Genomic DNA, 25178 nt, shown 5'->3' on the forward strand with positions numbered 1-25178 from the left:
CTCATAAGATCCAGTGAATTCCACTGTTGACGTTTTTTTTTTCATGATCACTCTCCAAAAGTGCAGCATTTGTCAGCATGTGAAGTATCTCCTGCAATGCTCCAGGGCTTTGAATGTTCCTATGCACACACATTTATATGCAACAGCTATATGAAGTGTGCACACATGCGTCAGTGCACACTCACACTTGGACACAGCATTGTTTTCTTGAGGCAGAGTTGTGCTGCTGAGAGTCTGCCTTCGTGGCAGCTGTGGAGTGTTCAGGTCTGGTCATACTTCACACACTGGGCTGGGCTGGGCCGGCCTGGCGGGCAGTCGGCCATAGAGGGGGAGGGTTAACCGACTGCTAGATGGAAAAGAGAGCAGCAGACGTTGATGCAGGCCCAGAATAGATTAGAATACCTCACTTTTTACACCATGAGTGGCTTTGTGGGGTTTCCGCTGTAGAGAATATTGATTGTTGTTGTGGAATAAAATGTCCACTTGGCCATATATCAGTATTACTTTTGTACACTGCAGTAGCACAGTGTGCATGTTTAGTCTTAAATAACAGAGTCGTATTTCAGAGTCATCGACAGGTGTGAGAGATGCAGGTGGTTTTGTCATTGAGAACAAAATGTGGGATGAAGTGGAGAGGCCAAAGCAACAGGAATATGTGCACACTGTGAGCCGATCGCAGCAGCTATAACTGAATGCAAACAAATACATGAGTATGAATTCATTCAGCTGAGGATTTTGGCTGAACTGAGAAATGTGCATTCTGGCAAATGCTGTATCACATAAAGAAGTCTAAGTATCTGCTCTTACTACTAATAGCTTTTTTGTTTGTTTGTTTTTTGAGTTAAAGCAATAGAAAGTTTGTCTTGTTGCGTCACATTTGCTGCTGGAAGCTATTTGTCTACTTTGTGCATAAAGCATTCATATAATTTGTGAACATTAAGGTCACCATAAATCATCTCAACAGTTCCTGCAGTTGTTTTAGCGGTTAATTTATTTCTTTTTCACATAAGTAATTGGAAATAGTTGTGTGAGCTATTAAACAACAGGTTCCAGATCATTATTTCTCCACATGCTCTTTCATTCTCAGTCTGTGATTTACAACCAACGTTCATGCACTCAAAGGTTTATGTCAGAGGACACTTAATCTTAATCTATCACATTAAGAAGAAGAAAGAAAAGAAATAGTTATCAAAACAATCCAGTCTTTGGCTCTGTCTATGATGTATGACAAGATTGTTCTTGAATATGTCTCTCATTGTTCTTGACCTCTTTCCAGGATGACAAGGACCTGGTGCACGAGTTTGTGGTGGCAGAAGGACTGACGTGTTTGATTAAAGTGGGCGCTGAAGCCGACCAGAACTACCAGAATTACATCCTCAGGGGTACGTCTACTGCAGAACAGAGCCATTCCTTTCCACCAGTAAACTCACAACATACTTCCCTCGTCTCTGCTTTCTCACACCTCAATTTACAACACGTGCTAATCGAGGATGTTATTAATCAATCCTGTAACACTTTTCTTTCCATAAACCTTTCCAGAAACACATGTGTTTACATACACCATGTAAATTGATGATTGCGCTTCATGACCTTCTCACACTCACACACCTCCGGCATATAAACACGCTCAAATGTGTGCCACAGATAATGTGGAAGCGAGGCCAAGTTTAGCAGCTGGTTAATTTATCTGTCCCACATCGGTGAGGTGAAAGATCATGTGTGTTGAGGTCGGGGAGAGGCAGGGGCAGCACATTCGGGGATACTAGAGGACCAAGGGATTCATAGCACTCGCTTCAAGGTCACTACCATTTAACAGCCTGCTGCGAGGGGGTAGGTCACACATGCTTAAGTGGCTAATAAAAGTTCTGGCAGGATATTGCAGATCATAAAACTAATTTCCCCTCCTATTCTTTTTTTGTTTTTCCTCATGTATTTCTTCATCTTTTCAGAAAAAAATTGTTGCATTTCTGTTAATCATCCTGAGACACCACTTCATAAGGACACAAACACATGAACTTGGATCAGTTTTTTGTGGTAAAAGTTTAATTCAATCAGTCAATTCATATTGGGGCAGCAGTAGGTTAGTCCGATGGGACTTGACTTGGGAACCGATAGGTCGCCAGCTCAAATCCTCGTACAAACCTAGTAAGGAGTGGGGACTGGCAGCCAGAGAGGTGCCAGTTTGTCTCCTGGGAGCTGCTGAGATGCCCTTGAGCAAGGCACAGAACCCTCAGACCACTCCAGGGCCATTCATGTCTGACCCTGTGCTACTCACCTGTTTCCTGTGTGCTTGCAAAAAGATGCATTTCAACTTTCTAGTGCCTTAAAAAAAATGTGTAGCTTAACAAATAATACAATACAATCAAATTTAAATTTATATTTTGACCTCAACAAGATAGCTGCATGCTTGCTCTTCCCAAACACCTGTTCTGTCCAGTGTATGATTCTACTCTGTAGTCGTTTTTGAATGGTTGTATGACAGCGAGCCTGAGTGTTTATTCCCCTTGCGGCAAATATGTTGATGAAGCCAGGCATTCCCATGTCTGTCCTTAGCATTTACATTTGAAAACCTCGACTTACCAGGTAGCAGAGTCATTAGGAGGAGAGTGGTGAGTTTATTTTCCTATCCCGAAAAGTGACCTGCAGCCATATGCCAATGCCATCACCGTCCAATGCCAGTTACAAAAAGCACAACCAAAATTTGTAAAATACACGACTGTAAATTTGTGTTAATCAAGCACAAATTTAGCAGAGCTGACAGAGAGGCGACTTGAGAGGTTCACGCCCTCCAGAACATGTAAGACTACAGTTTCATAGTCCAAACATCTATTTTGTTATTTCTTCATTAGCCTCAATAAAAAGAAGCCACAGTTTACTTGACCCTCACAATTTGGGGTGCACATTTCAATCAGTTATCCCCCTCATGTTTATTCAATGAGATGCTGCCTGTTTGTAAAAGCGTGCTCTCTAATTTTCCAACCTGCTCACTGTTGACCCTTTCTGTTGTTGAAACAAAAGGGCGGATGTCTGTGAGAAAGTACTGATGTTACCCCCCAGGCAAGTTATAAACATGAACATGACCCCGCCAGGACTACCTCTGCAGGCTCTGATGGCTAATGTTTGATGCTTCATCTGAACTTGGCCTGCTCTCTGACTCAGACAGATAAATCACGCAGAGTAAATAGCCAAAACAAGGCAGAGGATGAGGACGACAGGCTTTTGGAAACTTCAGAGATGACCACATGTAAGAGTTGTTAGTGTCATTGTGCTGTGAATGATGAGACCACTTCTCATATCTTTTCACCCCTCCTTATTGTGCTGTCCTTTTTTCCCCCCTTTACCTCCCAGAGAATTCAGATAAAACATCTGTCTCGGAGCGTTTCTGCGGGACTCTCTCCATTCTTTCATGTGCTAATTTATCGCTTCATCTCTGCAGACTCTGCAGTTTCCCCTCATGTATCTCTATATCACCATGAGAAACTAAACCAAACTACCACTCTCCCAAAAGCCCTTTTAACCTGTTTCAACTCCTGACCCAATTTCTCCTGACCAGCTGAGGAAATGTGGATTGTAGCAGATCACGCTCCCTTGTGAGCCATGTGTTGGAGAACACAAGTCGAGCATGTGCTGGAATGCAGATGCACAGGTCAGAAATGTATATAGATCTGGCTGCTTTACTCTTGATGATTTCCAAGAGGAGCTATGTCATAAGGAGTCCCAGGAGGCAAGTAAATTAGGTGCCTGAAAATTCACACATGCAGAGAGAGACAGAGTGAAAACCAATAACAGTAATTGCTTCGGTATCAAACATTGATCACTTCTAATGTGGGTTTTTTTCACTGTAATGTCTTTCAAGTTGAGGCCAGTAAAAGAAAAAAAAAAAAAAGAAGAAGTAGGAATGCAGCCTTGAACCCATCTGTCTGGAGTGCATTAAAAACCTCCCTACAAAACAATCTTGCTCTCTTTCATGAATAAAAATCAATCCTATGGGTCTTTTGTAGATGAAAAAAAGCCCAGTCACACGTGCACACCAGTCTGCATGCATTTTACAAGAACAGGTTCCGAGCTCTAGCTCTCTGGAACATTGCCGTCATTGTAAATGGTAGTTCCTGCAGCTCTCCCAGCAATCTACACCATCTCACTTTTTTCTTTTTCCTCACTTTTTCATTCTGAATTCTCAAAGCCCTGGAGGTGTCTGTGGCCAGTTAGTGCTCCCTCAGTGATGTGGGTATTTTCTGGGGCTTTCTGGCTGGGGTCTAGCCCCTCTCTGGGCCTCTTACACCTGGCTCACAGGGCTCCCAGACCTGGACCTAGCTCCTTGGAGGCGTGTGTTTTTGGCCCAGGGGGAAGCTTGTATGCCTTTATCACCCCATCAGTGGGAATGGGTGTGAGGTCACTTTTTCAGAGGTGCCTATGCCATCTGGTCCTCCTGTAAGCCTTATACTCAACCCTGGCGAAGGGCTGCAAACACACTGGGGCCAAAAAGGTAATGAAGGGCTCATTAGGGGTATTCATTCTTCATTTTGAAATAAGCTTTCCCATGTTGATGATTTCAGAAATGAACATAGAGGTTATGTATAATTCAACACAGAATGTCTATGTTCATTTATAATTGTTGCCAAAATCACAAATCTTTAGTTGATGAAGTAAAAAGCTGAGAGAAGGTTTTATACTGCATGTTTTGGTAGTTAAAGGGACAGCTCACCTCAATATCAAAAATAAATATTGTTCCTCTTACCTGTGGAGCTGTTTGTCAATCTAGATTGTTTTGCTGTGAGTTGCAGTGTTGGAGGCAGCGCAGAAGGAAGAGTGCATCTACTCATGCACGAAAGGCTCATGCTTGCAACAGCATGAGATCTAAACATTAATGGCATCCTTCTCGGGTGAACTGTACCGTTAATAAGCTCACTTATGCTAGATGAGCTAGCAGTAGATGCACTCTTCCTTCTGGTATGCAAGTGTAGTTTGGTACAAAGAATATGTGTCCTACATGAAACTGCTCACAGTAAGGTCTGTTGATTATCATGAGTAACCAGGTCATGATTTCTGGAAAGAGACATTGCTGTTTGAGCACCACAAGCCAAGTGCCATCTAGTTCCATCATTTTTGAAAGAAGGCAGACATCTCTATGGCCAACACTCAGCAACTCACCGCAAAACAATCCACACTGATAGATAGCACTACAGGTAAGAGGCAAAATATGTATTTTTGTTTTAAGGGTGAACCGTCCCTTTAAGAATGTTCTCAAAACATATTTATTACAATTTATTTATACATTTTAAGTTGCTCTCCAAGTCGTCAGCCCTCAGCCTTCGACTCAAGTTTTGAAAACACATGCAACCTTTCCTTTGAGTCAAAACATTTAAAAACAAATAAAGAAAATGTCTTTTCAGCCACGCTTGCAGCAAAGAAATAAATACATAGGTTGTCACAGTAACACATCACTGTTGACAGCACAGAGCAGCCCTAAAATGAAAGCAGATTGTGCAAAAGGTCAAAGAAGCCTCTGCACCAAACTCAAAATTTTTCACTGTGGTAAGAAAAAGATCCCTGCGGTACTAATTATCATGAGCAAAACCGGGAGACAAGGTGGAAGAACAAATAATAAGGTTTCCCCTGGATTGTCGTTCCACTTGTAGTATTTACAGAAAGAGCACTAACAAAAGTAACAACTCTGTTTAATTGGTAACTGTAAAATTGGAGCAGCAGAGAGAGGGCAGATTAAAGACGAACCAATTACAGTCGACTTGAAGCAATTATTGCCCTCTTTGAAATGTTCACTGCTGACATTCGTCGCCATAAGCTGATGTTTTTAGCAACACTTTCTCTGTTTGCGCTTCTTAAAGGCCATGCCATTTCTGTCTGCAAGCTGTTGTTTACAAAACACCAGCCATCTCTAAGTCTCGTTAGAGTCAAATTGGAAGTGAAGCTTAAGTATTTGATCTGTTGGAATTTAGGGAGGGTTAGCACTGTCTCCTCACAGCAGGAGGGTTGCCGGTTCAATCCCGGGTGTGGGAGCCCTTCTGTGCGGAGTTTGCATGTTCTCCTCATGTCAGTGTGGGTTCTCTCCGGGCACTCCGGCTTCCTCCCACAGTCCAAAGACATGCAGGTTGGGGAATAGGTTAATTGATAACTCTAAATTGTTCGTAGGTGTGAATGTGAGCGTGAATGGTTGTTTGTCTCTATGTGTCAGCCCTGCGATAGTCTGGCAACCTATCCAGGGTGTACCCTGCCTCTCGCCCGATGTCAGCTGGGATAGGCTCCAGCCCCCCCGCGACCCCCAAGAGGATGAAGCGGTTAGAATGAATGAATGAATTTAGGGAAGCAGTATTTTTAACACCTGTTAAAGCAGTGTTGGATAATTTTTGGAAAACACATTCTTAAACATTACATAAATTACCTTCACAGCCAGCTGACCATATCTCATCACATGCTGTATTATATTGTATACACCTAGGCTAACATGCTATAAGTTATATTTGTGAATTTATAGCTTACACAGACACAGACACAGGGAGTTGTGCTGCTGTGAAGGTATTACTGTATCAAATAAATCATGCCCATGTTTCATACTGTGCTTTTATCTCATCCTTTCCTCCTCTCTCATTCTCTCTGCTACCATTTTGAGATCTTCTGTTTTTAATGACACAGCAGTTATAATGCCATAAGTTAAAGCACCTTGACTTCCTGGTTTTCCAGAGGGAGCTGCTCAGAGGGCCTCGATGGGAAAGGGAGATGTGCTCTAGTCAAGTGTTTCATTACCTCTTAAACTGTCTGGGACCTAGAACACTGCTCCCAATGCAGCGCTCAGTCCGGCTTTTAGTGTCACACACAGCAGTAACTTTAGTGGGTAGCAGGCTTTTTCACAAGTGCACCTGAAACACAAGACCCTTTTGTTTAAACTGTTGTTCGTCTCTATAGTGGCTCTTAGTGTGTTGGCATTACGTTTTATACGTGGCAGATCAGTGAGGCAGAACATCCAGTGACACGTCTGTGCAGCGGCCTGTCTGCCAAAAGTGTGTTACACTGTAAACAAACACAATAGCTGCTAATTTATCTTATTTGCTTCTCCTTTGCAGTATAAGGAGTTCAGTGAAAGCAGCTGCTCTGTTGTTTGGTTGGATGGAAAACCTGCAAACCTTTGGACCACTGCTTCATAGACACTATACAGATAATCAACGTTTTTATCTTTTTTTAAAGTTACCCTTCAGACATGTTTCAAAGTATGTAAAAATCTTCTCTTAAAATTAATATTTTGTTCAATGTAGTTTTCCAGCATGAAAATTACAAAACAACAACAACAACAAAAACACTGAAAAGGGTCTGGAAGTAGATCAACTTGTTTTTCTTCATTGAGAATACTGGATCCGACATTGTGCCCCACCCACTACCACTGTTTGTGCTAGGTTTTGATTTGTCCAGCCATGTCACAGCGCTAAAATGAAATGTGGAAATAGGTTGGGCCATGTGAGACTGGTGCTAGGTTGACCTGCAAAAGAGTGTGTTGTGCACAAGCTGCAACCTTCAGGGCTGAAAAATGAAGCTAATGCAGGAGTGCCAGAAAATGCAGTTCCTTAAATGGCCACTTGGGGCTGGCTCCAAAAGCGAGATAGTCCCCATAAATACCCATGTTGAAAAACTGAACTGTGCAGCAGAAATAAACATGATTGCAGCCTGGTGCAAAAAAAACAGTTTTGGTCTCTATAGCTAATTTCCCCATTCATTCAGTCATTCTGTGCAAGGGTGAATTTATATATAACTCACATATTTAGATTTTATTAAGGCTTAAATTTCTGTATATTCAAAGGCAGGGCCACTTTGAGTTACAGGCTGTCTGCAGATAGTGTCTTCAGTTTCTCAGTCAGATCCACCCCTCGCTCCTCCACAGCTTCACCCTCTTATACAGATATGGTCACTCCTGTCTCCAAGATACCAAGATAGCAACAGCCGAAATGCCGAACTAGAGGCTTCAAAATGGGTATCCACAAACCAGTAGGCGACGTCATGATAGCTACATCCATCATTTTATACAGTCTATAGTTGTGCACTAAAATCGGCGACCAGCAGATGTATCAGAATGGTACTGTAAGTGTAGTTAGTTTTGTTTGTGTTGTTTGTTAGCGTGTGATGTACCCAATCCAGCTTGCCCGGCATATGTTTGAATCTCGGATTTCTGGAGAAATGCACAAACATCGCCCCCTTCGGTAGAGGAACGTGCAAACAACAACACAGATACAAGTCAGCACAGTCAAGGACAGACATTTAAGGGGACGTATAAACATAGGGAAGCACATTTTTAAGTTGCTTGATAATGATCAACGGATAATTTGTCAAATAAGCCATTTGAATTTTGGACTGACTTTGCTTGTGTTTAGATAAAAGTGATTCCATGTAGCGAATGTCACTACTACAAAGTTTTTCCAGTGTACCATTTCATGCTAGAGTGACGTTTTATTTCTCTTAATTTAGAATCAGGATCATTGTTTTTATGTTTTACTCTGACCCAAGTTTTTAAAATATTTAACAGAGCGTAACTGAATTCTCCCATTGCTGGTTTGACCATTTTGCTGAGCATTAAGTGAAAACCCAGACACAGTTGGGTTAACAGCGATGTTGGAAGCTCCTGTTGGAAACAGTGTGTATTGTGTTGTCTGGCTGTGTTATAGGTCGTCTGTTCTAAAGGGGGGAGACCTTTACTATGGCCCATGGTCTGGATAAACATTTCCACTCTGTCTGGTCTGGGATGAGAGGCTTCATGCAGATGTATCAATGTATATGCTGGTTATTATAGGTATGATCATTTCCTTGTTTGAGTGATCAGGCAAGAATGATTAAATCCTTCATGACAGAAGGGAAATTTGAGACAGGAACTTTTAACACATATGTGGACAAGCACTGTTTGGAGTGAGAAGGAGCTCTCCAGGAATGCCCTCATCGTACCAATCGAAACTTAAAGTCCTGGTTTGTAAGTTTGTAATGAGATCCCATGGGAACATGTGCATGTTTTTCACCTGATCTCCTGCAACTCTCAGAGCCGGCTCCTGCTGCCCCCTCTGTGCAAAGATTTTCAACATGAAAAACACTCACTCACTCTCACACACACACACATATCCATGATAGTGTTTTTAAAGGTTAATTCATTCACACTTCCCTTTTATAAAGTGCAGGTTAGCATCTAAAGGTCACCAGAGAGGGAGACATTTTGTCATTTGTTTCATTTTGTTTACTTCATCATAAAAGCACTAGTTAACCACCAAACCAAACATCAACAGCGCCTCCACATTTTTTCTAGCTAATAATATTTTCATACATAATTAAGCGTCTTTACCTGTCTGAGACTTGGAGGAAATTTAGGAAATGAAGGCTACACGTGGTTTCAGCCCACAACCTCTGAGCTCTCTTTGCTTCACTGGCAACACGTCTTTGCCTCCAGCATGTCCCCTCTCCATTAAATTAAATCAGCAGCTTTCAAACTTACTGAGGTACTCAGCGCTGCACTAAAACACACTACTGTATACTCCATGGACTGTTTTATACTGTCTGGAAAAACAAAACACCACCTGTCAATTTAACATCCTTTACCCACAGGTTGACAATTAAATGTTTAAAGTAAAAGAAGAAATTGACCAGGCAACTTTTAACTGAATGGAAAAACATAAGCTGTTGTCGTGTTTTCAGTTAAGCTCAGAGCCTTGTTCCTACCGGATATGTCCCACCCTGTTCTCCCCCTGTGTCAGACCCTGCAGACCCCACAGCCCCCTTCAGATCCCCCTGACTCGTGCAGACAGCTTGCATCTGAACCCAATTCAACCCCACCTGCCTGACCTATATTCTGCCTTCCTGCATCTGTAGAAGTTTTCAGCCTTAGCGAACCCATTGGCAGTGGTATTACAACTGTGCGCTGCAGCCTGTTTCACTGTAACAGAATTCAGTATACAAGCCAATTATTCTATAAGAATGTTTGATTTGGTTTATTTCTCAAGCTCTTATTTTATCATCTCTGACCTTGCCGTCTAAGATACATAAACTATAATTTGAGGGGGAAAAAAATAAATCTTTTACAGTAATGTAGCATACAGGCAGATAGACTGAAATCCTCGGCACTTGAGAGGGTTTTTACGGCTGATTCCTGCGAGCTGACTGTTTTTTGGGACTGAATTCAGCATATGGCTGGCCAGAACCAGAGCGAATCACACCACTACTCTCTCAAGAGCAGTAAGAATTTACCACAGCTCATCTTTCAGCTCACTCTACAAGTGGGTGGATGTCATGCAGTAGTTTTTCTCCAAAGTCTTCCCCACTTGGATGGGATGGGAAAAGCTCATCTGTTGGGCTTTCCCCAGTTGTTCATTGTCCTAAAATGATTTTCTGAAATGCAGTACCATAGCAACTCCAATCTGTCAGCTTTACACTTTTTTAAATACCCAGAAAATAGAGAGGTATTATATGTTTTGCTTTTTTATTTTTCTTCCAGTGCTGTAGTCTACTGGGCTCGCTGTGCCCTGCTCAGCACTGCAGTAGTTCATCAGCTCTGCAGTGCCTGTAGAGCTCGCTCAGCCAAATACTGGAAAGGCTCCCCTGCTTTACTTCATGCTATATTTCCATGAGGTTTGTTTGTTTGTCTTTAGGGAATGTGTTTGGGCTTAGGCCCACAGTAAATTGTGTCAAATACTGGCAGACATGCATTCAGGACTGAGAATGGAAGCATCCCCCTGTTGCTTTACTGTATGGGGCTCAGTGTAATTCTGGCAGTCGGCTCGGTGACTGGAATTGGTCTGGCAGAGGCAGTTTGTCTGGCTCTAATGGTCTGGGTGATTAGCTGAATCACAAATGGAACATAACCCATGAACATGTCTTTTCAGTTCATAATTGGCACCAGTAGTAAACTGCTCTTTTTTTATGGTAGGCAGACTCTAAATGAGAAGCTGGCTTAAGGCACTGATGCAATGAATGTCAGTACCCAAAAGAAAATCTGTCAGCTTTTAATGTTTGCTTTTTTTCCCCTCAGTGATTCTAAATTCAGCAGAAGAATATGAGAACGGACAGCATTGTTTTTTAAAGCAAAGCTTATCAATATTTTTATATCAGCCATTTGTTAAATGGTGGCGTGAGTTTTCTCCAGCGTCCTCCCACAGTCCAAAGACATTCAGGTTAATTGGTTCATCTAAAAAGGCCGTAGGTGTGAATGTGTGTGTGAATGGTTGTCTGTCTCTGTGTGTCAACCCAGTGATAGTCTGGCAACCTGTCCAGGGTGTACGCTGCCTCTCGCCAAATGTCAGCTGGGATCCAGTCCTGCAGCGCCCCATGACCCTTAACAGGATAAGCAGTTACGGATAATGAATGAATGACAAGTGAAGACACACAAAGATTCAATGTAATGCTACATTTGTACCATATAAACACATTTATAAATCCATACAGTGGAATGCGTACAGGGGAACAGAGTCCAAAAAATGTAGCCTACTGGTGTGGATGCCACATTAGTTAAGTTCCGAAAGTCACACTTACCATCTAACTGATCAGAGGCAGCAGTAGACCAGCAACTCTTGGTGTTTGGTATTTTAACCTCATAAAAAAAGGCCCACCTAAGAAGAATCAGTATCAGTTTAACGGTACAATTATTTTAAGGCTTCGCCTTGTGGTCAAACAGCCTTTCCGACAGAAGCCATTATATCACTCTCTTCACAGCCACCAGACTTCATTGACAAAAACAGTAATTTTACCTCACAGCACACAAGTTGCTGTTCTATTACTGACTCAACCGTTTAGTTTGTTTGTTTTATTGTGTGACTTTGGAACCAAACTAATGTGGCATCAACAGCATGCACGCTTCTCACACATTCTTCAGACCAGGCATACAAACGGTTTTAGCTAAGCTAGGTGTGTATAATGTGAAGGTAAATAATAAATATAAGTTTAGGGACTTGTAACACTATTTTTAGGTCGGTCTCCAGTTTCACTGGGCAAGCTATTATTTTTGCAGGTTACATGGTATTCTGTAGAATCAATGACACATTTATAAAGTTAATGTCATTCTTATTTTCTATTTACATTTACATTCATCTCCCTGTTAGTGATCGTTTTTGATCGTCATTGATCAGCCCCCTGATGTTTAATAATCATAATCATTGAGGTTTTACCATGATGATGGTTTGCAGAAATGTGATGAATTAGTGGTACAGACGCTACAAATAGCCACAGCCATGTGTAATGACAGCTGCTCTAGCACCATTGGAGAACCTCGCAGATTCAACACAGTTGGTAAAATTATGCTTTCTTTATCGTATTTCTCATTGACAGGTCTAACGAATCATGGAGGGGCACAAGTGTCGATATGCATGTTTAAGGTTGTTTCAACATCCATTCATAGAGAACTGTGGACAAAAAAACAGAAATCAGACATACTCACAGCTTTACATATCTGATGAAAAGAATGTATGTGCATATTTTTGCCTTTATGTGACACAGTTATAGTTGTCACATAAGTTATAGAGTTTTATGTATCTATCTGGCCCCAGATCACATGAAAATAAGTCTTTAGTAATGTGGAAACATAGGATTTTGATGCTAAAACATACATACTTCAACCAAAACTTGCATTTTCAGCTTTGTACATAGAATAGAATACATAGAAAACACTCCTGGAAAGCTACAGAATTATGCCAGACCTCACAAAAACATAAAAGATAATGCACCCAAGCTTTAAAAGACAATGTGTAATGTTAAAGTTGTCGTAAAGTAGGCATGAGATATAGTGAATACACAGGTCAGTGCTGCCTGTGTCCCGGCCCATGTGTTCCAAGAATCCAGTGTGGACACTTGAAATTCAAACAATTTACTGTAGTTATGGTGACACAATAGAACAAGAATCTACATTTAAAATATATATATATCTTCCAGACTTTACAGTAAACCACATCCAGCTCACGTGGGCACAGGGAGGCACACTTTAGACCTGAGTGCAGCTCTCTGCTAATGCACAGCATAATAAGATAAGAGGCTCGAAGTTGCACTGTATGTGATGGAGATTTGGCCCCTGTCCCAAAGCCCTGGCAAAATAAATGTTGCACGCTGACAGACAGTTTGGCTGACCCAGTTTTGATAAATTCCAAAACGTAAATGAAACCAAAGGGGCAGAGTGGTGAGTGGAAGGGGAGTGAACAGTTTTGTAGAGGGGAAGCTGTTGAGTTGATGTCTTGCATCTTCATAGATAAGGTTGTCTTGTTTTTTTCTGGAGTCGACTGGCTTGTGTTGGTGCTGCCACCCAGACCTCAGAGTGCTTCTCACCTCGGCAGTGGTCAGGGAGCAGCCCTTCCTGCACATTCCTGAGGCTGTGGAAGATAATTGCTGTGGTTTATGAGAGGGAGAGGCCCTGAAGAAACACTTCCACCAGACCTCAGTTGCATTAGTTTTAACTTCTCTGGTTCAGACACAGGAACAGAGTCTCTTGCACACATTCAGTCTGTGGTTCCCTACTGCAGCTCCACAGCATTCAAATGCTCTCTTTACTCTTAACGCAAACGTATGGTAAGTATTGAAAGAAATGGAGTGTGAGAGTGCCATACAGACGCCAGACTGCTCATTGAAGACTTCCAAGTTTCTTTTTAGCTAAGTCTTTCTTCCTTGGCTTCCCATAATGGCTTACATTTAAATTCTAATCACTGTGCTTTGAAGGCAGCTCATTGTCTGCCAACATCTCATTACGTGACATACATGCAAAGGGACTTAGCAATGTTATTGTTGTACTTTGTGTGAGGTATTATAGAGCTGCTCATGATTACTCGAATGGAGGCCCACATTTTTGGCCCCAGATCAGTGCTTGAAGTGGAGGGTGTCCTGTACAGACTCAGTGCTCACATGCTCTTCTTATTAACCATCTTCCAAAGTTATTGATGACTGTCTGTTGTAGAGTTTAAAGACAAATCCCATGTTCTGGGATGTCCCACAGTCTCAGCTTTTCACAGAGGTACAAGGCTGGGAAAGTATGCCACAGTGTAATGATTTGATCTCACTTTCAAAGCCTGAACTGCAACTGCAACAGGTAACTTTCCATTTTCCGCAGCAGTTTCATGACTAATTTAATCACAAGTGTGTGGAAATCAGTTCCATTTGAAGTTCACAAAAGGTGATTGCTTTGAGAATAATTAGATGTTTCCTTTTAACAGTTTCTGACCAGACTCTTAAGGCTGTAGTTTCCCATAATGAAAGGTAATTTTATTTTATTTTTTTTAAAACAGTTACAGTATCCTTTTACCTAACCGTTCACAGGGTAACTGCAGTCCATGTGGTTTCTGGTACTCTAAGTTGAATTGTACATAAATGGCAGCTGACATTAAATAATTCCATGAGGCAGCAGTTTTAATGAATCCGAGAGAAAAGGTAGTGATTGTGTGGTTTCTGGCGTGCTTATATATCATATCATTTCTGTATCTTAACTGCACACTAAATTAAATCCACATATGATATAGACATTCATTCAGGTTTTATTTTACTTGGCTAAATGCTGAGTTAAAAAAAAAAAAAAAAAGCCAACCATAACCTATCGATGATATCTTTAAATAACGTCTTATGATAACATGTCAGGATGATGAAAAAGTCATTCATTTTGTGGTCGACTTTTGGGAGCAATCAGTAACGTCTCATCTGTCAGCAGCTGAACATTCATGTTGTGTAATGACACTTTAAAAAGCCTCATTAAGGCCACCTATCTTTTCTCACCCCTGTTTTCAGTTGGACATTCCTCAAAACCTCACCAGATACTGTACACAGGTGCACACCAGAGATAAAAGTCTGCGCAGTGATGATATTGCGGGTCAGACATCGGCTAGCAATTTGAAAAGAAGCGTGTAGCTCATTACTCATCCAGCAAAAGTCACAGCTGCTTGTGTCTGTGTATAAAAAAAATTCTGTGAGTAGTTTTTTTAGTGACTTTTTATACGTTAGATCTTTTCTGCAAACTATAGGAACCCATTTTGAAGTTGGTAGACCAGCTGTACATCATGTCATTACTACTGTCACTCATCTGTCAGCAGTGGTCCCATACAAAGAGGGGGGAGTCACAGGAGAGGGTGACACTCTGGCCTGCACTGACTGAGGAGGTTAATCATGTTTTCATAAACACACTCTGATGTGGTTTGCTTTGATTCGCCATGTTGTCCAAGCCACTGACTGCTGTGACACACAGCTCTAAGCTCGCAGCAGGAGAGGACTTTTAGGAATGCTCTGGCCTGACATGTTGTGAGTAATTAACCCTGATTGATAAAAGATGAACTGCCCCTGCTGCTGCTGCTGCTGCAGCAGTGGGCCACCAGCATGCGCACACGCATACATGCACATGCACTCATGCGTCCACCCATACACCCGCACGCACAATGCACACACAGCAGCTGCACCTGGGAATTTTGGCTTATCTACAGCATATTCATGATTTTCATGCCCCTCAAGAGAAGAGGAGGGGAAAAATATATGACAGAACCTGCAGCCTCTTATTAGAAAGTGCCAGAAGAACTGTTTTAAACACACCAAGAGGAGATTAGATGGTGCACTTTTTAAGGAGCTGTCAATAAGTCATATTCTATCTAATTGTTAGGTTATAAGATCGTTGTGAGTACTGCAATATTATGCTTTGTGATAGTGTAACAATTCTCAAAATACACATTGATTCTTAATTAATATTTTACAGGCTTAGATTTGTGGCAGTAGTTCATTTTGTGTAACGTCAACTGCTAGATTGCAGTGATGTAATCTGTCTTCAGCCATTTGATTCTTCCACTCCAACATAAAAACATATCGCTAGTGTAAACACAATGAACACAGGTCTGTGATATAGGCCTAGTCATAATGGATGCACTGCCAGCATTGACAATTGACAACTTCCCAGTGTCTCCAGACGAGTACTTCCTGATAAACAGTGTCTTAGCTTGTTACTTTTGCTAAAATTAGTCAAATGTGTTGCCATATCAAACTACAAACTTTATTAATCATGATTAAACAAGTTTCAACCAGACAATCTGATCAGGTTTTGTACCTTGTCCACTTTTGTGTCGGAATTCGCTGCAGACTGGACTTGACAGATATGGCTGCCATCTTGTTTGTACATGGATTAGTGTATTGTGGTCTTACTACCACTAGATGGCACAAAAAAGTGTCCATGAAAAAGGACAACAGGTTTAAGTTAAGCACATCATCATATCGCTGGTTTCTTGCCAATACACAACCCTGAACTCTGTCTGTTTTTATATTATTTTCTCCTGGATTTTTAACAGATATAAACACCTGGTGTGTCAGCTTTTGCAGCCCATGAAGAATTCTCCAGCCACTCATACATCTCTGAGCTTGATCAGCACGAGCTCATCACCTTTTGTCACGTTTGCAAAAGAAAATATCAGAAAATTCTCTTAGGTATTACCCCCAAAAGAACATCTAGCTTCTGCCAAGAAATAGTCAAACAGGCCTTCCAAAAATGTTCCACTTTCGATGCAATCACGTGTTTATACTGCTGTGCTTTTTCCCCATGTCAGCTAATGTATCACCTAAAGTCGCAGTGGGTTCAAGCTGAACTCATCCTGTTGCTGTGGTCTTCTGTGTGAATGCATTAACTCCCTGTGAATATCCACAGAGATGCTGTTTAAAATTAAGGCTACATATTTAAAGGGTGCTTTTGTCTGTTTCACTTCTTTCCAGCAGTGTTTGTCTCCCTTCCCCCATCTCCTCCTTTAACAGAAGCCTTACACTTTTACTGCCCCCCATAGAGATCCCTTGGCTCTTATTATGTTCTTATTTATGTATCCTGTTACAGATGGAAGTCATGTCAGCATCCAGTGAGGCACTCAGCTCACATAGTTTCCCTGTTCTCAGTTGTGTCCACTGACTTGAGTGATGAGGGACAGGGTTTTCTTTCAAGGTTTTCACCCAGTTGTGATTTTTGAGAAGTTTATCTCCAGGGCAGCTCTAGTTTGTATGTTTTACAGATATTTTCACTAGATCAAGATCATGTTTAGAGACACAAAGTGGGTTGAAGTCAATAGTTTTGTCTCAGCAGTCTGTCCCGATAATGTCAATTTTCTGTTTGTATTACATATTTATTTACACAAATGTTTCACAATTAGCTAAAAACAGAGATGGGGGGCATTTTTAGGGCTTCTCTAGGACTATAAAAGCAGCCAGATGAGACTCTGTAGTTAAAGTTTTACCTGCTTTACAAAGAAAGGCTTTCACTGAGAGTCATAATCAGGGTACAAAACAGAAACCAAACATTAGGGCAAACCTTTACTGCACTTCTAGTTCTTTTGGGTGCCGAAGAGGACAAACTGTTGTCTGTTTTTAGTGAAAAGAAATAAACAATGCAGAAATGGCCGATGATTGACCAAACCACATCTCTCTCTCTGTGTCTTTCTCTCTGCAGCCCTCGGTCAGATAATGCTTTATGTGGACGGGATGAACGGGCTCATATCTCACAATGAGACGGTCCAGTGGCTTTACACCCTGGTTGGATCCAAGGTAAAGAATATGAACATTAAACACAGTAGATATATTGTGAAACCAACCCAGCAGTCCCATCTGTGCACTGACAAAGCTGAAATAATCCATCACGTCTTTCCTCTGTCACTGTGGTCCCCTCGGCCCTCTAGTGGCCAGATTTTGTAACGTGCCGCATATTTGCAGCAGATGAGGGCTGACTCTTCTCTCTTTCCCCACTGTTTTCTGTTCTTACTAATCACTCTTCTGCCTTCCCGTGTAAATATTGAAATAGAATTTGGCATCCACCTTGTTTTTTTTAATCAAAACCCTGTCTTCCCAATCATTTTGCGTGGCAAATTTCCATCGTCTATAGTCATTTCGACCGTGATCATTGGGGTGTTGCTTGTCCAGTCATAGTGCTGATGTGGCAGCTGTTCAGAAGTGTTAAATTAACTCTGATGGTTTTATCACCACTGACATGATGTTGATTTTCTTCCTCAAGTAGATTAACAGCGTTGCTCTGCATCAGGCCTATTACTCCCTTCTTTAATAGTTATTGCTCTCCTTCTAACATTTTTATGGGAGTGTAAATTTAGATTTTCAGTCAGCTGCACCAGTATTTTGAGACTCTTTTCACTGTGTGTAACCCATTTTATTCTGATTTTAATTGTTTTTACTTTTGTGCTATTTCTATACTACTTTAGCAGAGAGCAGTGTGTTCCCCTGAGCTGTTAAATGTGTATTTAGTATTCCCACAATGTCACACAAGGTTCTTATCAAACCTCTCAAGACATTTCAGATACGAAAAGCTACCAATTTATAGTTGGAAGCTGAAGAGCTTGCACATCCTCTGTGTCGTGTGTCCATGTGTTTGAGCAAAAGCACATAAAGAGGTCTTCAACAGTACACACATCCTGACAATAAGTACTAGCTGCTGGACAGAGAAACATTAGAAGACAGAAGGATAAAGTCCTCACGCTATTAAATGCTCCCATGATGTTTCAAGCATCAAGCACAGCAGTTGAAATTAAGTGCCTTGTGTATTATGTGTTTGGATTTCGGAGCTGGTGTCACAATGTGATTTCTGTATTAACTGTATTTTTTTGTTTTTGTAGTTCCGTCTGGTGGTGAAGACGGCCCTAAAGCTGCTGCTGGTGTTTGTAGAGTACACAGAGTCTAACGCCACCCTGCTCATAAAGGCTGTGAACGTTGTGGATGCCAAAAGAGGTAAGCATTACACTGATGTTGGGGATGTTGAAGTCAACACCTGCAGACAAAGGGAACTTCCAGGGCTTCAAGAGTTTGACAGACTTTGTGAATTCACTGTGTGAGGTATTACATCAAAGACATTTTGAATGTGGTTCTTTCTACTAATGAGGCACTGTTTTGATGTCTCTGAAATATCACATTCACAGTATATCAGTTGCAGCTCTGTTTTTCGAATTCTCAAGTGAAACCTGAGCAGTGAAATATTGCAGTAAAAAACATGAAATAATGTAAATTCGATTTTTCTTTCAGTTTCGCTAATCAAGTCTGTGGTGGCTGTAGTGCTGTTCAGCTGACCACAGATCATAGTCTCCTCTTACACAGTAGTCAGATCAGTTGTCCCGACCAGCTTGCTTGGAACGAAGCTTATTGAGAAAGACTGTAACTCCTGTCTGCAGCGGGGTTCAGTTACCTGCTGCTCTCAAGGCTCCACATTGTGCTGTGGCGTACAACAGGGAGTTGAGCATCAGCCATGCCGGGGTCGGGTATCCCTCTGTCTCAGCTCCATCTTATCCTGTCATTTCTGCTGTTGCGTAAGAAGACTGAACTTGATCCCCGGTCTCCTGATGAGAAGGAGATGCCGGACTTGACCCTTGTGTCTGAGACACACAGCTGCTTCTTTCACATCGAAGATCAGGTCGCCCCTGTTCTGTTTTTCCACTGACACTTTTTCTAGAAGAAAACTGCTATGACTACATTTCTCCTACTGGAGCCATGAGATGACAAAACAAATTTTTGTTTTGATTCCTACATCCTGGTGGAGCTACAATGTTGCAACTGTTTTTTTATGTGTTAAGATGAGCAGATGGATTAGTTAAACCTTTTTATTGTCTTTGTTTTAAAAAAATACCAGGCGGCTCTGTCCTTTATCCTATGTGTCGCATGCCTTTTGCTCCTGCAGGCACAAAACTGTGGTCAAACGTCATGGAGATCCTGGATGAGAAGGATGGAGTGGATACAGAGCTGCTGGTGTATGCAATGACACTCATAAATAAGGTCAGTGAAAGAACACTGCCAAGGCCTGCACCTAGCAGCATACTGCATTACTTAGCCCATAACATGGTCTGCTCCTCTCTGTATTTCCTTCTTTCTATGTCTCTATCTTTCAAACCCCTTTTAAGCATTGAAGTAAAATGTAATCTACGTCCGGGTTTCTTATCTGCATTGTTCGATTCAATCAGGTGCAAATTCAATCTGTATGTTGTGATTGTATTTAAGTGTCACCTGGATGAAAATGTAAAGCCTGTCAGTGACCCAAAGGGCTGCACTGTGTTCTGACTCATTATAACTCCTTTTGCTTTCCCTTAGTAAGTGAAGGGGTCACTGCAGTAGTTCTTTCTCAGTAGCAGCAACACAAGAGTCTAAAAAATTACCCTTATTAAAAACAAGAATGGATTGTACAGGATTATTTATATAATGAAACCCTGATTTTCATAGAGCATAGAGTTCTTACTACACTGGAGTCAAAACACAGACAATATAAGTGCATTAAATTCTTCTGATTGACGTTTATTTAGATAGCATATCTGGCTACAGATTAAATTTCAATATAAGGTTTAAACAAAACAGCTTGAGAAGTAATTTTACTCCCCCTCTGTCTCTCAGGTGATCCGTCTTTATTGTTCCAATTTATTTTTTCTTTCACAGTTAATCTAAAGTATTGCAGAGACATGGTTAGAACTCTTATCATGCTTTTTCGCTGGATGCGTTTGTATTTCAGACTCTGGCAGGCCTCCCAGACCAGGACTCATACTACGACATGGTGGACTGTCTGGAGGAGCAGGGCGTCGAAGCCGTGGCCCAGAGACACCTCAGCAGGAAAGGCACCGACCTCGACCTCGTCGAACAGTTCAACATCTATGAGGTCAGGAAGCCTGCGCTGCCACATTATGACATAACAATCAGCCTTGATGTTGCTGTCTATTTACTGAGTTTCTCTGTGATGCATTTGATCCAGATGACTCTCCGCCATGAGGACGGAGATGACGAAACCCAGTTGCCTCCCAGCGTCCGCAAGGAACGCCGGCGGGCCAGCGTTGGTGGCACCAATGAGAGGCGAGGCCTGGAGAGGAGACGCAGTCGGAGACACTCGCTCCAGAACAGCAGAGGCCACGCTTCTGCCCCGGCATCACCCAGCAGCCCTCATACTCACGCAAGCAGCTTCCTGCCATTTGGTGGCCAACGTGTTGAAGACATCAGTGAAAGGTGAGGCCGGGGGAGGACAGACAGGAATGGAAAAGTGGAAGAGATTTAAGAGATGAAAATAAATTTTATATTTGCTTCCATTTTAGCTTGAACTTGGCCTGATCCTGGTTTTAAAAGGTTCAGCCAGGAGGGTTTGTTTTGATCTTGTATATTTTAAACCCTGAGAGATAGCTGCAACTAAAAAGGAATCACAAATTATTCCTGGTCCATGGGGTATTACTCTGTTTCACAGGAAACAGCTTGACTGCAAGTGTTATATTATATTTCGGCCTTGGAGAGATGCGTCCAGAGCCAAAGTAGAGAATTTAATTATATAGTAATTTAAAGAACGGCAAAGAGGAGATCACTGAGGCAAAGTGACATTTGAATTAATTTCCCTACTGTCAAAGACATTCTGCTGCCACAGATGGAAATAGGAAGCTTCTGTAAACACCTGATATGAGCTATCTGCTCTCTGTCTCAAGTCGTGCTTCCTTCAGTGAGAGTGCATTTAAGTCAAACTCCACAATGCCATCTGTTTTATATACAACAAACCTTTGTGACAACACAAACTCAGAGAAACCACAACTGGTGATTCAGGAAAGAAGCAAATTGCAATCTTGTTTAATTGTACAGTAGCTTGGACTGTGCCCTATAAAAGTACCAGAAATACTTAGTCAGACAGTTCATTTTTATGGAAGTCCCGTTAACTCTTTATTGTACTGTTTGTTTAAGGTCATACATCAGAAGACAAAAACTAGACTTACATTTTTAAACTGGGAATTATTGCTTTTTGTCTTTTAAATCACCACTGAATGCTGTCTTTCCCAGCTCCACATAATTAAATCACCTACTTTTTTTTAAGTAGCATATGCAGTAATATTCCCGGTAGCACTCAGGTCTCAGGTATGCTTAAATTCAATCCAGCAGGTCATATGATACCGGACTAGCTTCTTCCAGTCCAGCACAGGAAATCCAAGCCGCCTTTGAAGATCACCATTTTCCATATTGTTAATGAAATCCAGACAACCAAGAGGGATCCAAATAACAAAGTGGCCACAGACTTGTGTGTGACGATATATCCCAGACTATCAGTTCAAAAACACAAGATATCTTCTACATCCTCAGCCCTTAGTATTAGAGTGTTTTCTCCTTAATTAAAATCACTGGGAGATATTTTGAATTAACAGTTGTTTGTATTAATGCTGCCATAGAGATTGCACTTGAACATAGTTGTAAGTGTTGCCTGTGCATATCCATTTCTAACATTTTAAGATGTTGTCTTTGACTGTTGTCAAAACCTATTAACCTTCTCGTACATCTTTCAATGTCTCTCGTCTTCTGTTCCTTCTAATGCTCTTTGACAAGCATGTTTTTAAGTGTTTGTCATTTGTATGTGCTTTCCTCGGCTCTGTGTTTTCATATTGTCTCTGTCCAATTTCTCTTCCCTCTCGCCTGCCTACATCCTCCCCTTCCCTCCTTTCAACCCTCAATCCCTCCTCTGACCACAGAGAAGAGGAAGAGGAAGAAGAGGAGGAAGAAGGAGAGGAGGAGGAGGAGGAGGAGGAGGAGGATGAGGAGGACGAGGACGAGGCAGATGATGAAAGTCATCCGGTCGCTGAGTCCTCTAGACAGGGCGCTCGCAGGTATTTTAGGACAACTGGTTTCCCAAGCCTGATGCCCTGTTTCCCTCATACAGTATCTCCCTAGCTTTTCTTCCATTTGAAAGTATTTTCTTCATCCCTTTTGGACTCCTCCTCTCTTGTATTTTGTCATCCTAGTGTGGCTCCGGCTGTAGCAGACACTCCTAACATGTGTTTGAACTTAAACTGTATGGCCAACATCCTCCCTAAAGCCAGTGACCAGCCAGGGCAGGGAGAATATCTCAGCGCCAAGACCAGGACAGCTTCTCCTGTGTCCGTCGCCCCTAAAAAGAGGACCTTTAGTCCTTGGTGTGTTCCTCCCCAAACACCTGACTGTGTCTTTCGTGTTGCTCGTGTTGAGTAGAGTGCCAGGCTCTGCACAATCTCAGTGTCGGTCTATCCCAACCTCACACCCCCCCTTCCCTCCCCCTCACCCCTCGACTTTTCCCTTCGTCCCTTTACTTGAACCAGAACGTGTCTGTCAGGGCTGACGAGAGTAAGAAGGACAGAGAAAGGCAGGTAAAGGGCAGGAGCTATAATTCATCTACCTCACTCCTCACGACGTGGAAACATGCCATCATCCCCATCACTGTTGTCTGTGTCTCTCTGTAGCTCACTGTACACTCAGCAAAGAGACCTGCAACAGCATAACAATAAAAGGAGATACAGTAATTCTTAAATTGTGTCCCACCAGGTTTTTTATATCGGACATGCTGCAGTTTAGTTCCTCTCTACCTTCTTCATCCTTCAAAATGTTTCCTTGATCATAGTCGCCTTTATTTTCCATCAGATGTGAATTATGTTGCATCTGTCATCTCCAAAGACATGCTGTACCAGAAAAGGAAAGTCATAATTGCTTCCTTTTCTCAGCTGCTGGAAAGCGTTATTTTTGCAGACATTTACTACTCATCTGTCTTCCATTGTGGCTCTGCACCACAGTTAATCCAAGACAAGTCAATAAATTAATTCAAAGCATTAAAGAATTCAAAGTATTAGCCTGAGTCACAGTCACTGTCTTTTAGTGTTTCATGTTTCTGCAGAGAGCAATAAAAATAGAATAGACCACTCAGTCTGGACTGGCATAGCAGTTCCTTAGTGCGTATCCGTTATGCCATCTTAGTGTAAATGGTACCCCGCTCTCAGGACAGAGGACAATAAGAAGTGATCCAGTGAAAGCCTCTAAAATAGTTTCATTTATTGCGATTTAAAGTATAGCACATTGAATCGGTAAGACAGACATAGATATACGTTGCCCCTGTCGGCTCTGTTGTTGTGTGGTCTTGCAGCCCTCCTACCTTCAACTGCTGTCTCACCCTCTTGTATGTGTGACTAACATTTAATTTTTTAATCTTTGGAGTGTGTGACCTGACTCTTACTCTCTTTTCTTCTCACTTCTATCTTCAGTCTGACAGATATAAACAACTCCCCTACACCTTACACAGCTAGAAAGCCTTGCTGGGCTGAAAGGTAAGGCCAGGTGTCAGCAGGTCAACGTAACAAGAGTGTGCAGGATAAAGATTTATAATGGAGGTTTTTGTTATGTGCATTAATAGTATCAGGGAGATGTGCACATAATGCAGTCTGCCTGAAAGCTTCATAGTTGAACACTTGCATGCTTAATTCTGTCATCTTTGTTAACTATTTTTATTTGCAATGATTTGTTGTGCAACTGTTCTTGGACAAATAGCACAATTTTTCGATCAACGCAACAATTACAGGGCCTCTAAGAATAGAGGTCTGTTGAAAAGATACATTTATGAAGCCTTAGTGAGGCGTGCTTAAGAGCACTCAACACAGTCATATCTCAGTGTAAACTATCCAGCAGTATGACACTGGAATTCACATCACAGGTACTTGAAGTGTTGTCTACCCTTTTTCTCTGTATTTCAGTGGAAAAAATGTCAAAGGAGAGAACAAAGCATTTATTTTCCCTTTCTTTTAACAGAATCAGTGCCAATGGCTCTCCATACCCTGGCAGGCACCAGGCTCCTACATCACCCATCCATCGCTTCACTAGTACAGCATCTATGACACCAGAATCCAAAACAGTTGACAGGTTGGCATCTCAGCTTTTCCACAGCTAATGTAGAACGTTTGGTCTCTATAGTAGATTGGAACTCAAGTGCCTCAACCAAAATGCACACCAATCACTCAATTTTGATAATGTTATTACAGTCACTCTTTCTCTTTGACGTGTAGACCTGCTCTAGGGGGCTTGCTAACTTCATCGTACAGACAGCATCAGGAGTCGCTGGCTCAGGAGAGAGAGAGGAGACGCCTGGAGAGAGAGGAGCGCCTGCAGAGAATCGAAAGAGAAGAGAGGAACCGCTTCAAGTTAGTCTCACCTCACGAATCAGACAAAATATTACATAACTTCATGTAGGAGAGAATATTATATTTCTTTACTTTGTGCTGTAGGCAGCTAATAAACATGTGTTGCCATTTGTCTTTCTGTCTCAGTCGAGATTCTGTTGAGAAGAGGGAAGAAGCACGACAAGCCAGAGAGGAAAGGTGAGTTTACTTTAGTACACTGGCTCACATGGATCACACAATAATGCTGCAGTTTGAAGATTCATCAAAGGAGGTTTATAAATGCTTTGAGATTTTATTTTAAAATTGATAGCA

At 41.8% G+C, this 25178-nt stretch overlaps 1 protein-coding gene across 3 annotated transcripts in view; it reads left to right on the plus strand.

The window, feature by feature from the left end:
* The window catches only part of fhod3b (formin homology 2 domain containing 3b), a 102675-nt gene that overhangs the window by 59219 nt on the left and 18278 nt on the right, over window positions 1-25178 (plus strand). For 2 of the 3 annotated variants that reach the window (XM_049584989.1, XM_049584990.1), the window contains exons 5-14: window positions 1277-1382; window positions 17405-17499; window positions 18576-18687; window positions 19628-19722; window positions 20447-20590; window positions 20684-20931; window positions 23958-24020; window positions 24499-24609; window positions 24753-24887; window positions 25014-25064. In XM_049584989.1, the coding sequence (XP_049440946.1) occupies window positions 1277-1382; window positions 17405-17499; window positions 18576-18687; window positions 19628-19722; window positions 20447-20590; window positions 20684-20931; window positions 23958-24020; window positions 24499-24609; window positions 24753-24887; window positions 25014-25064 (1160 nt within the window). The remainder of the gene's footprint in view (window positions 1-1276; window positions 1383-17404; window positions 17500-18575; window positions 18688-19627; window positions 19723-20446; window positions 20591-20683; window positions 20932-23957; window positions 24021-24498; window positions 24610-24752; window positions 24888-25013; window positions 25065-25178) is intronic. The other variant, XM_049584991.1, reaches the window with a different exon arrangement.

The sequence above is a fragment of the Epinephelus fuscoguttatus genome, linkage group LG8, assembly GCF_011397635.1.
Source record: "Epinephelus fuscoguttatus linkage group LG8, E.fuscoguttatus.final_Chr_v1".
NCBI classification, from domain to species: Eukaryota; Metazoa; Chordata; class Actinopteri; order Perciformes; family Serranidae; genus Epinephelus; species Epinephelus fuscoguttatus.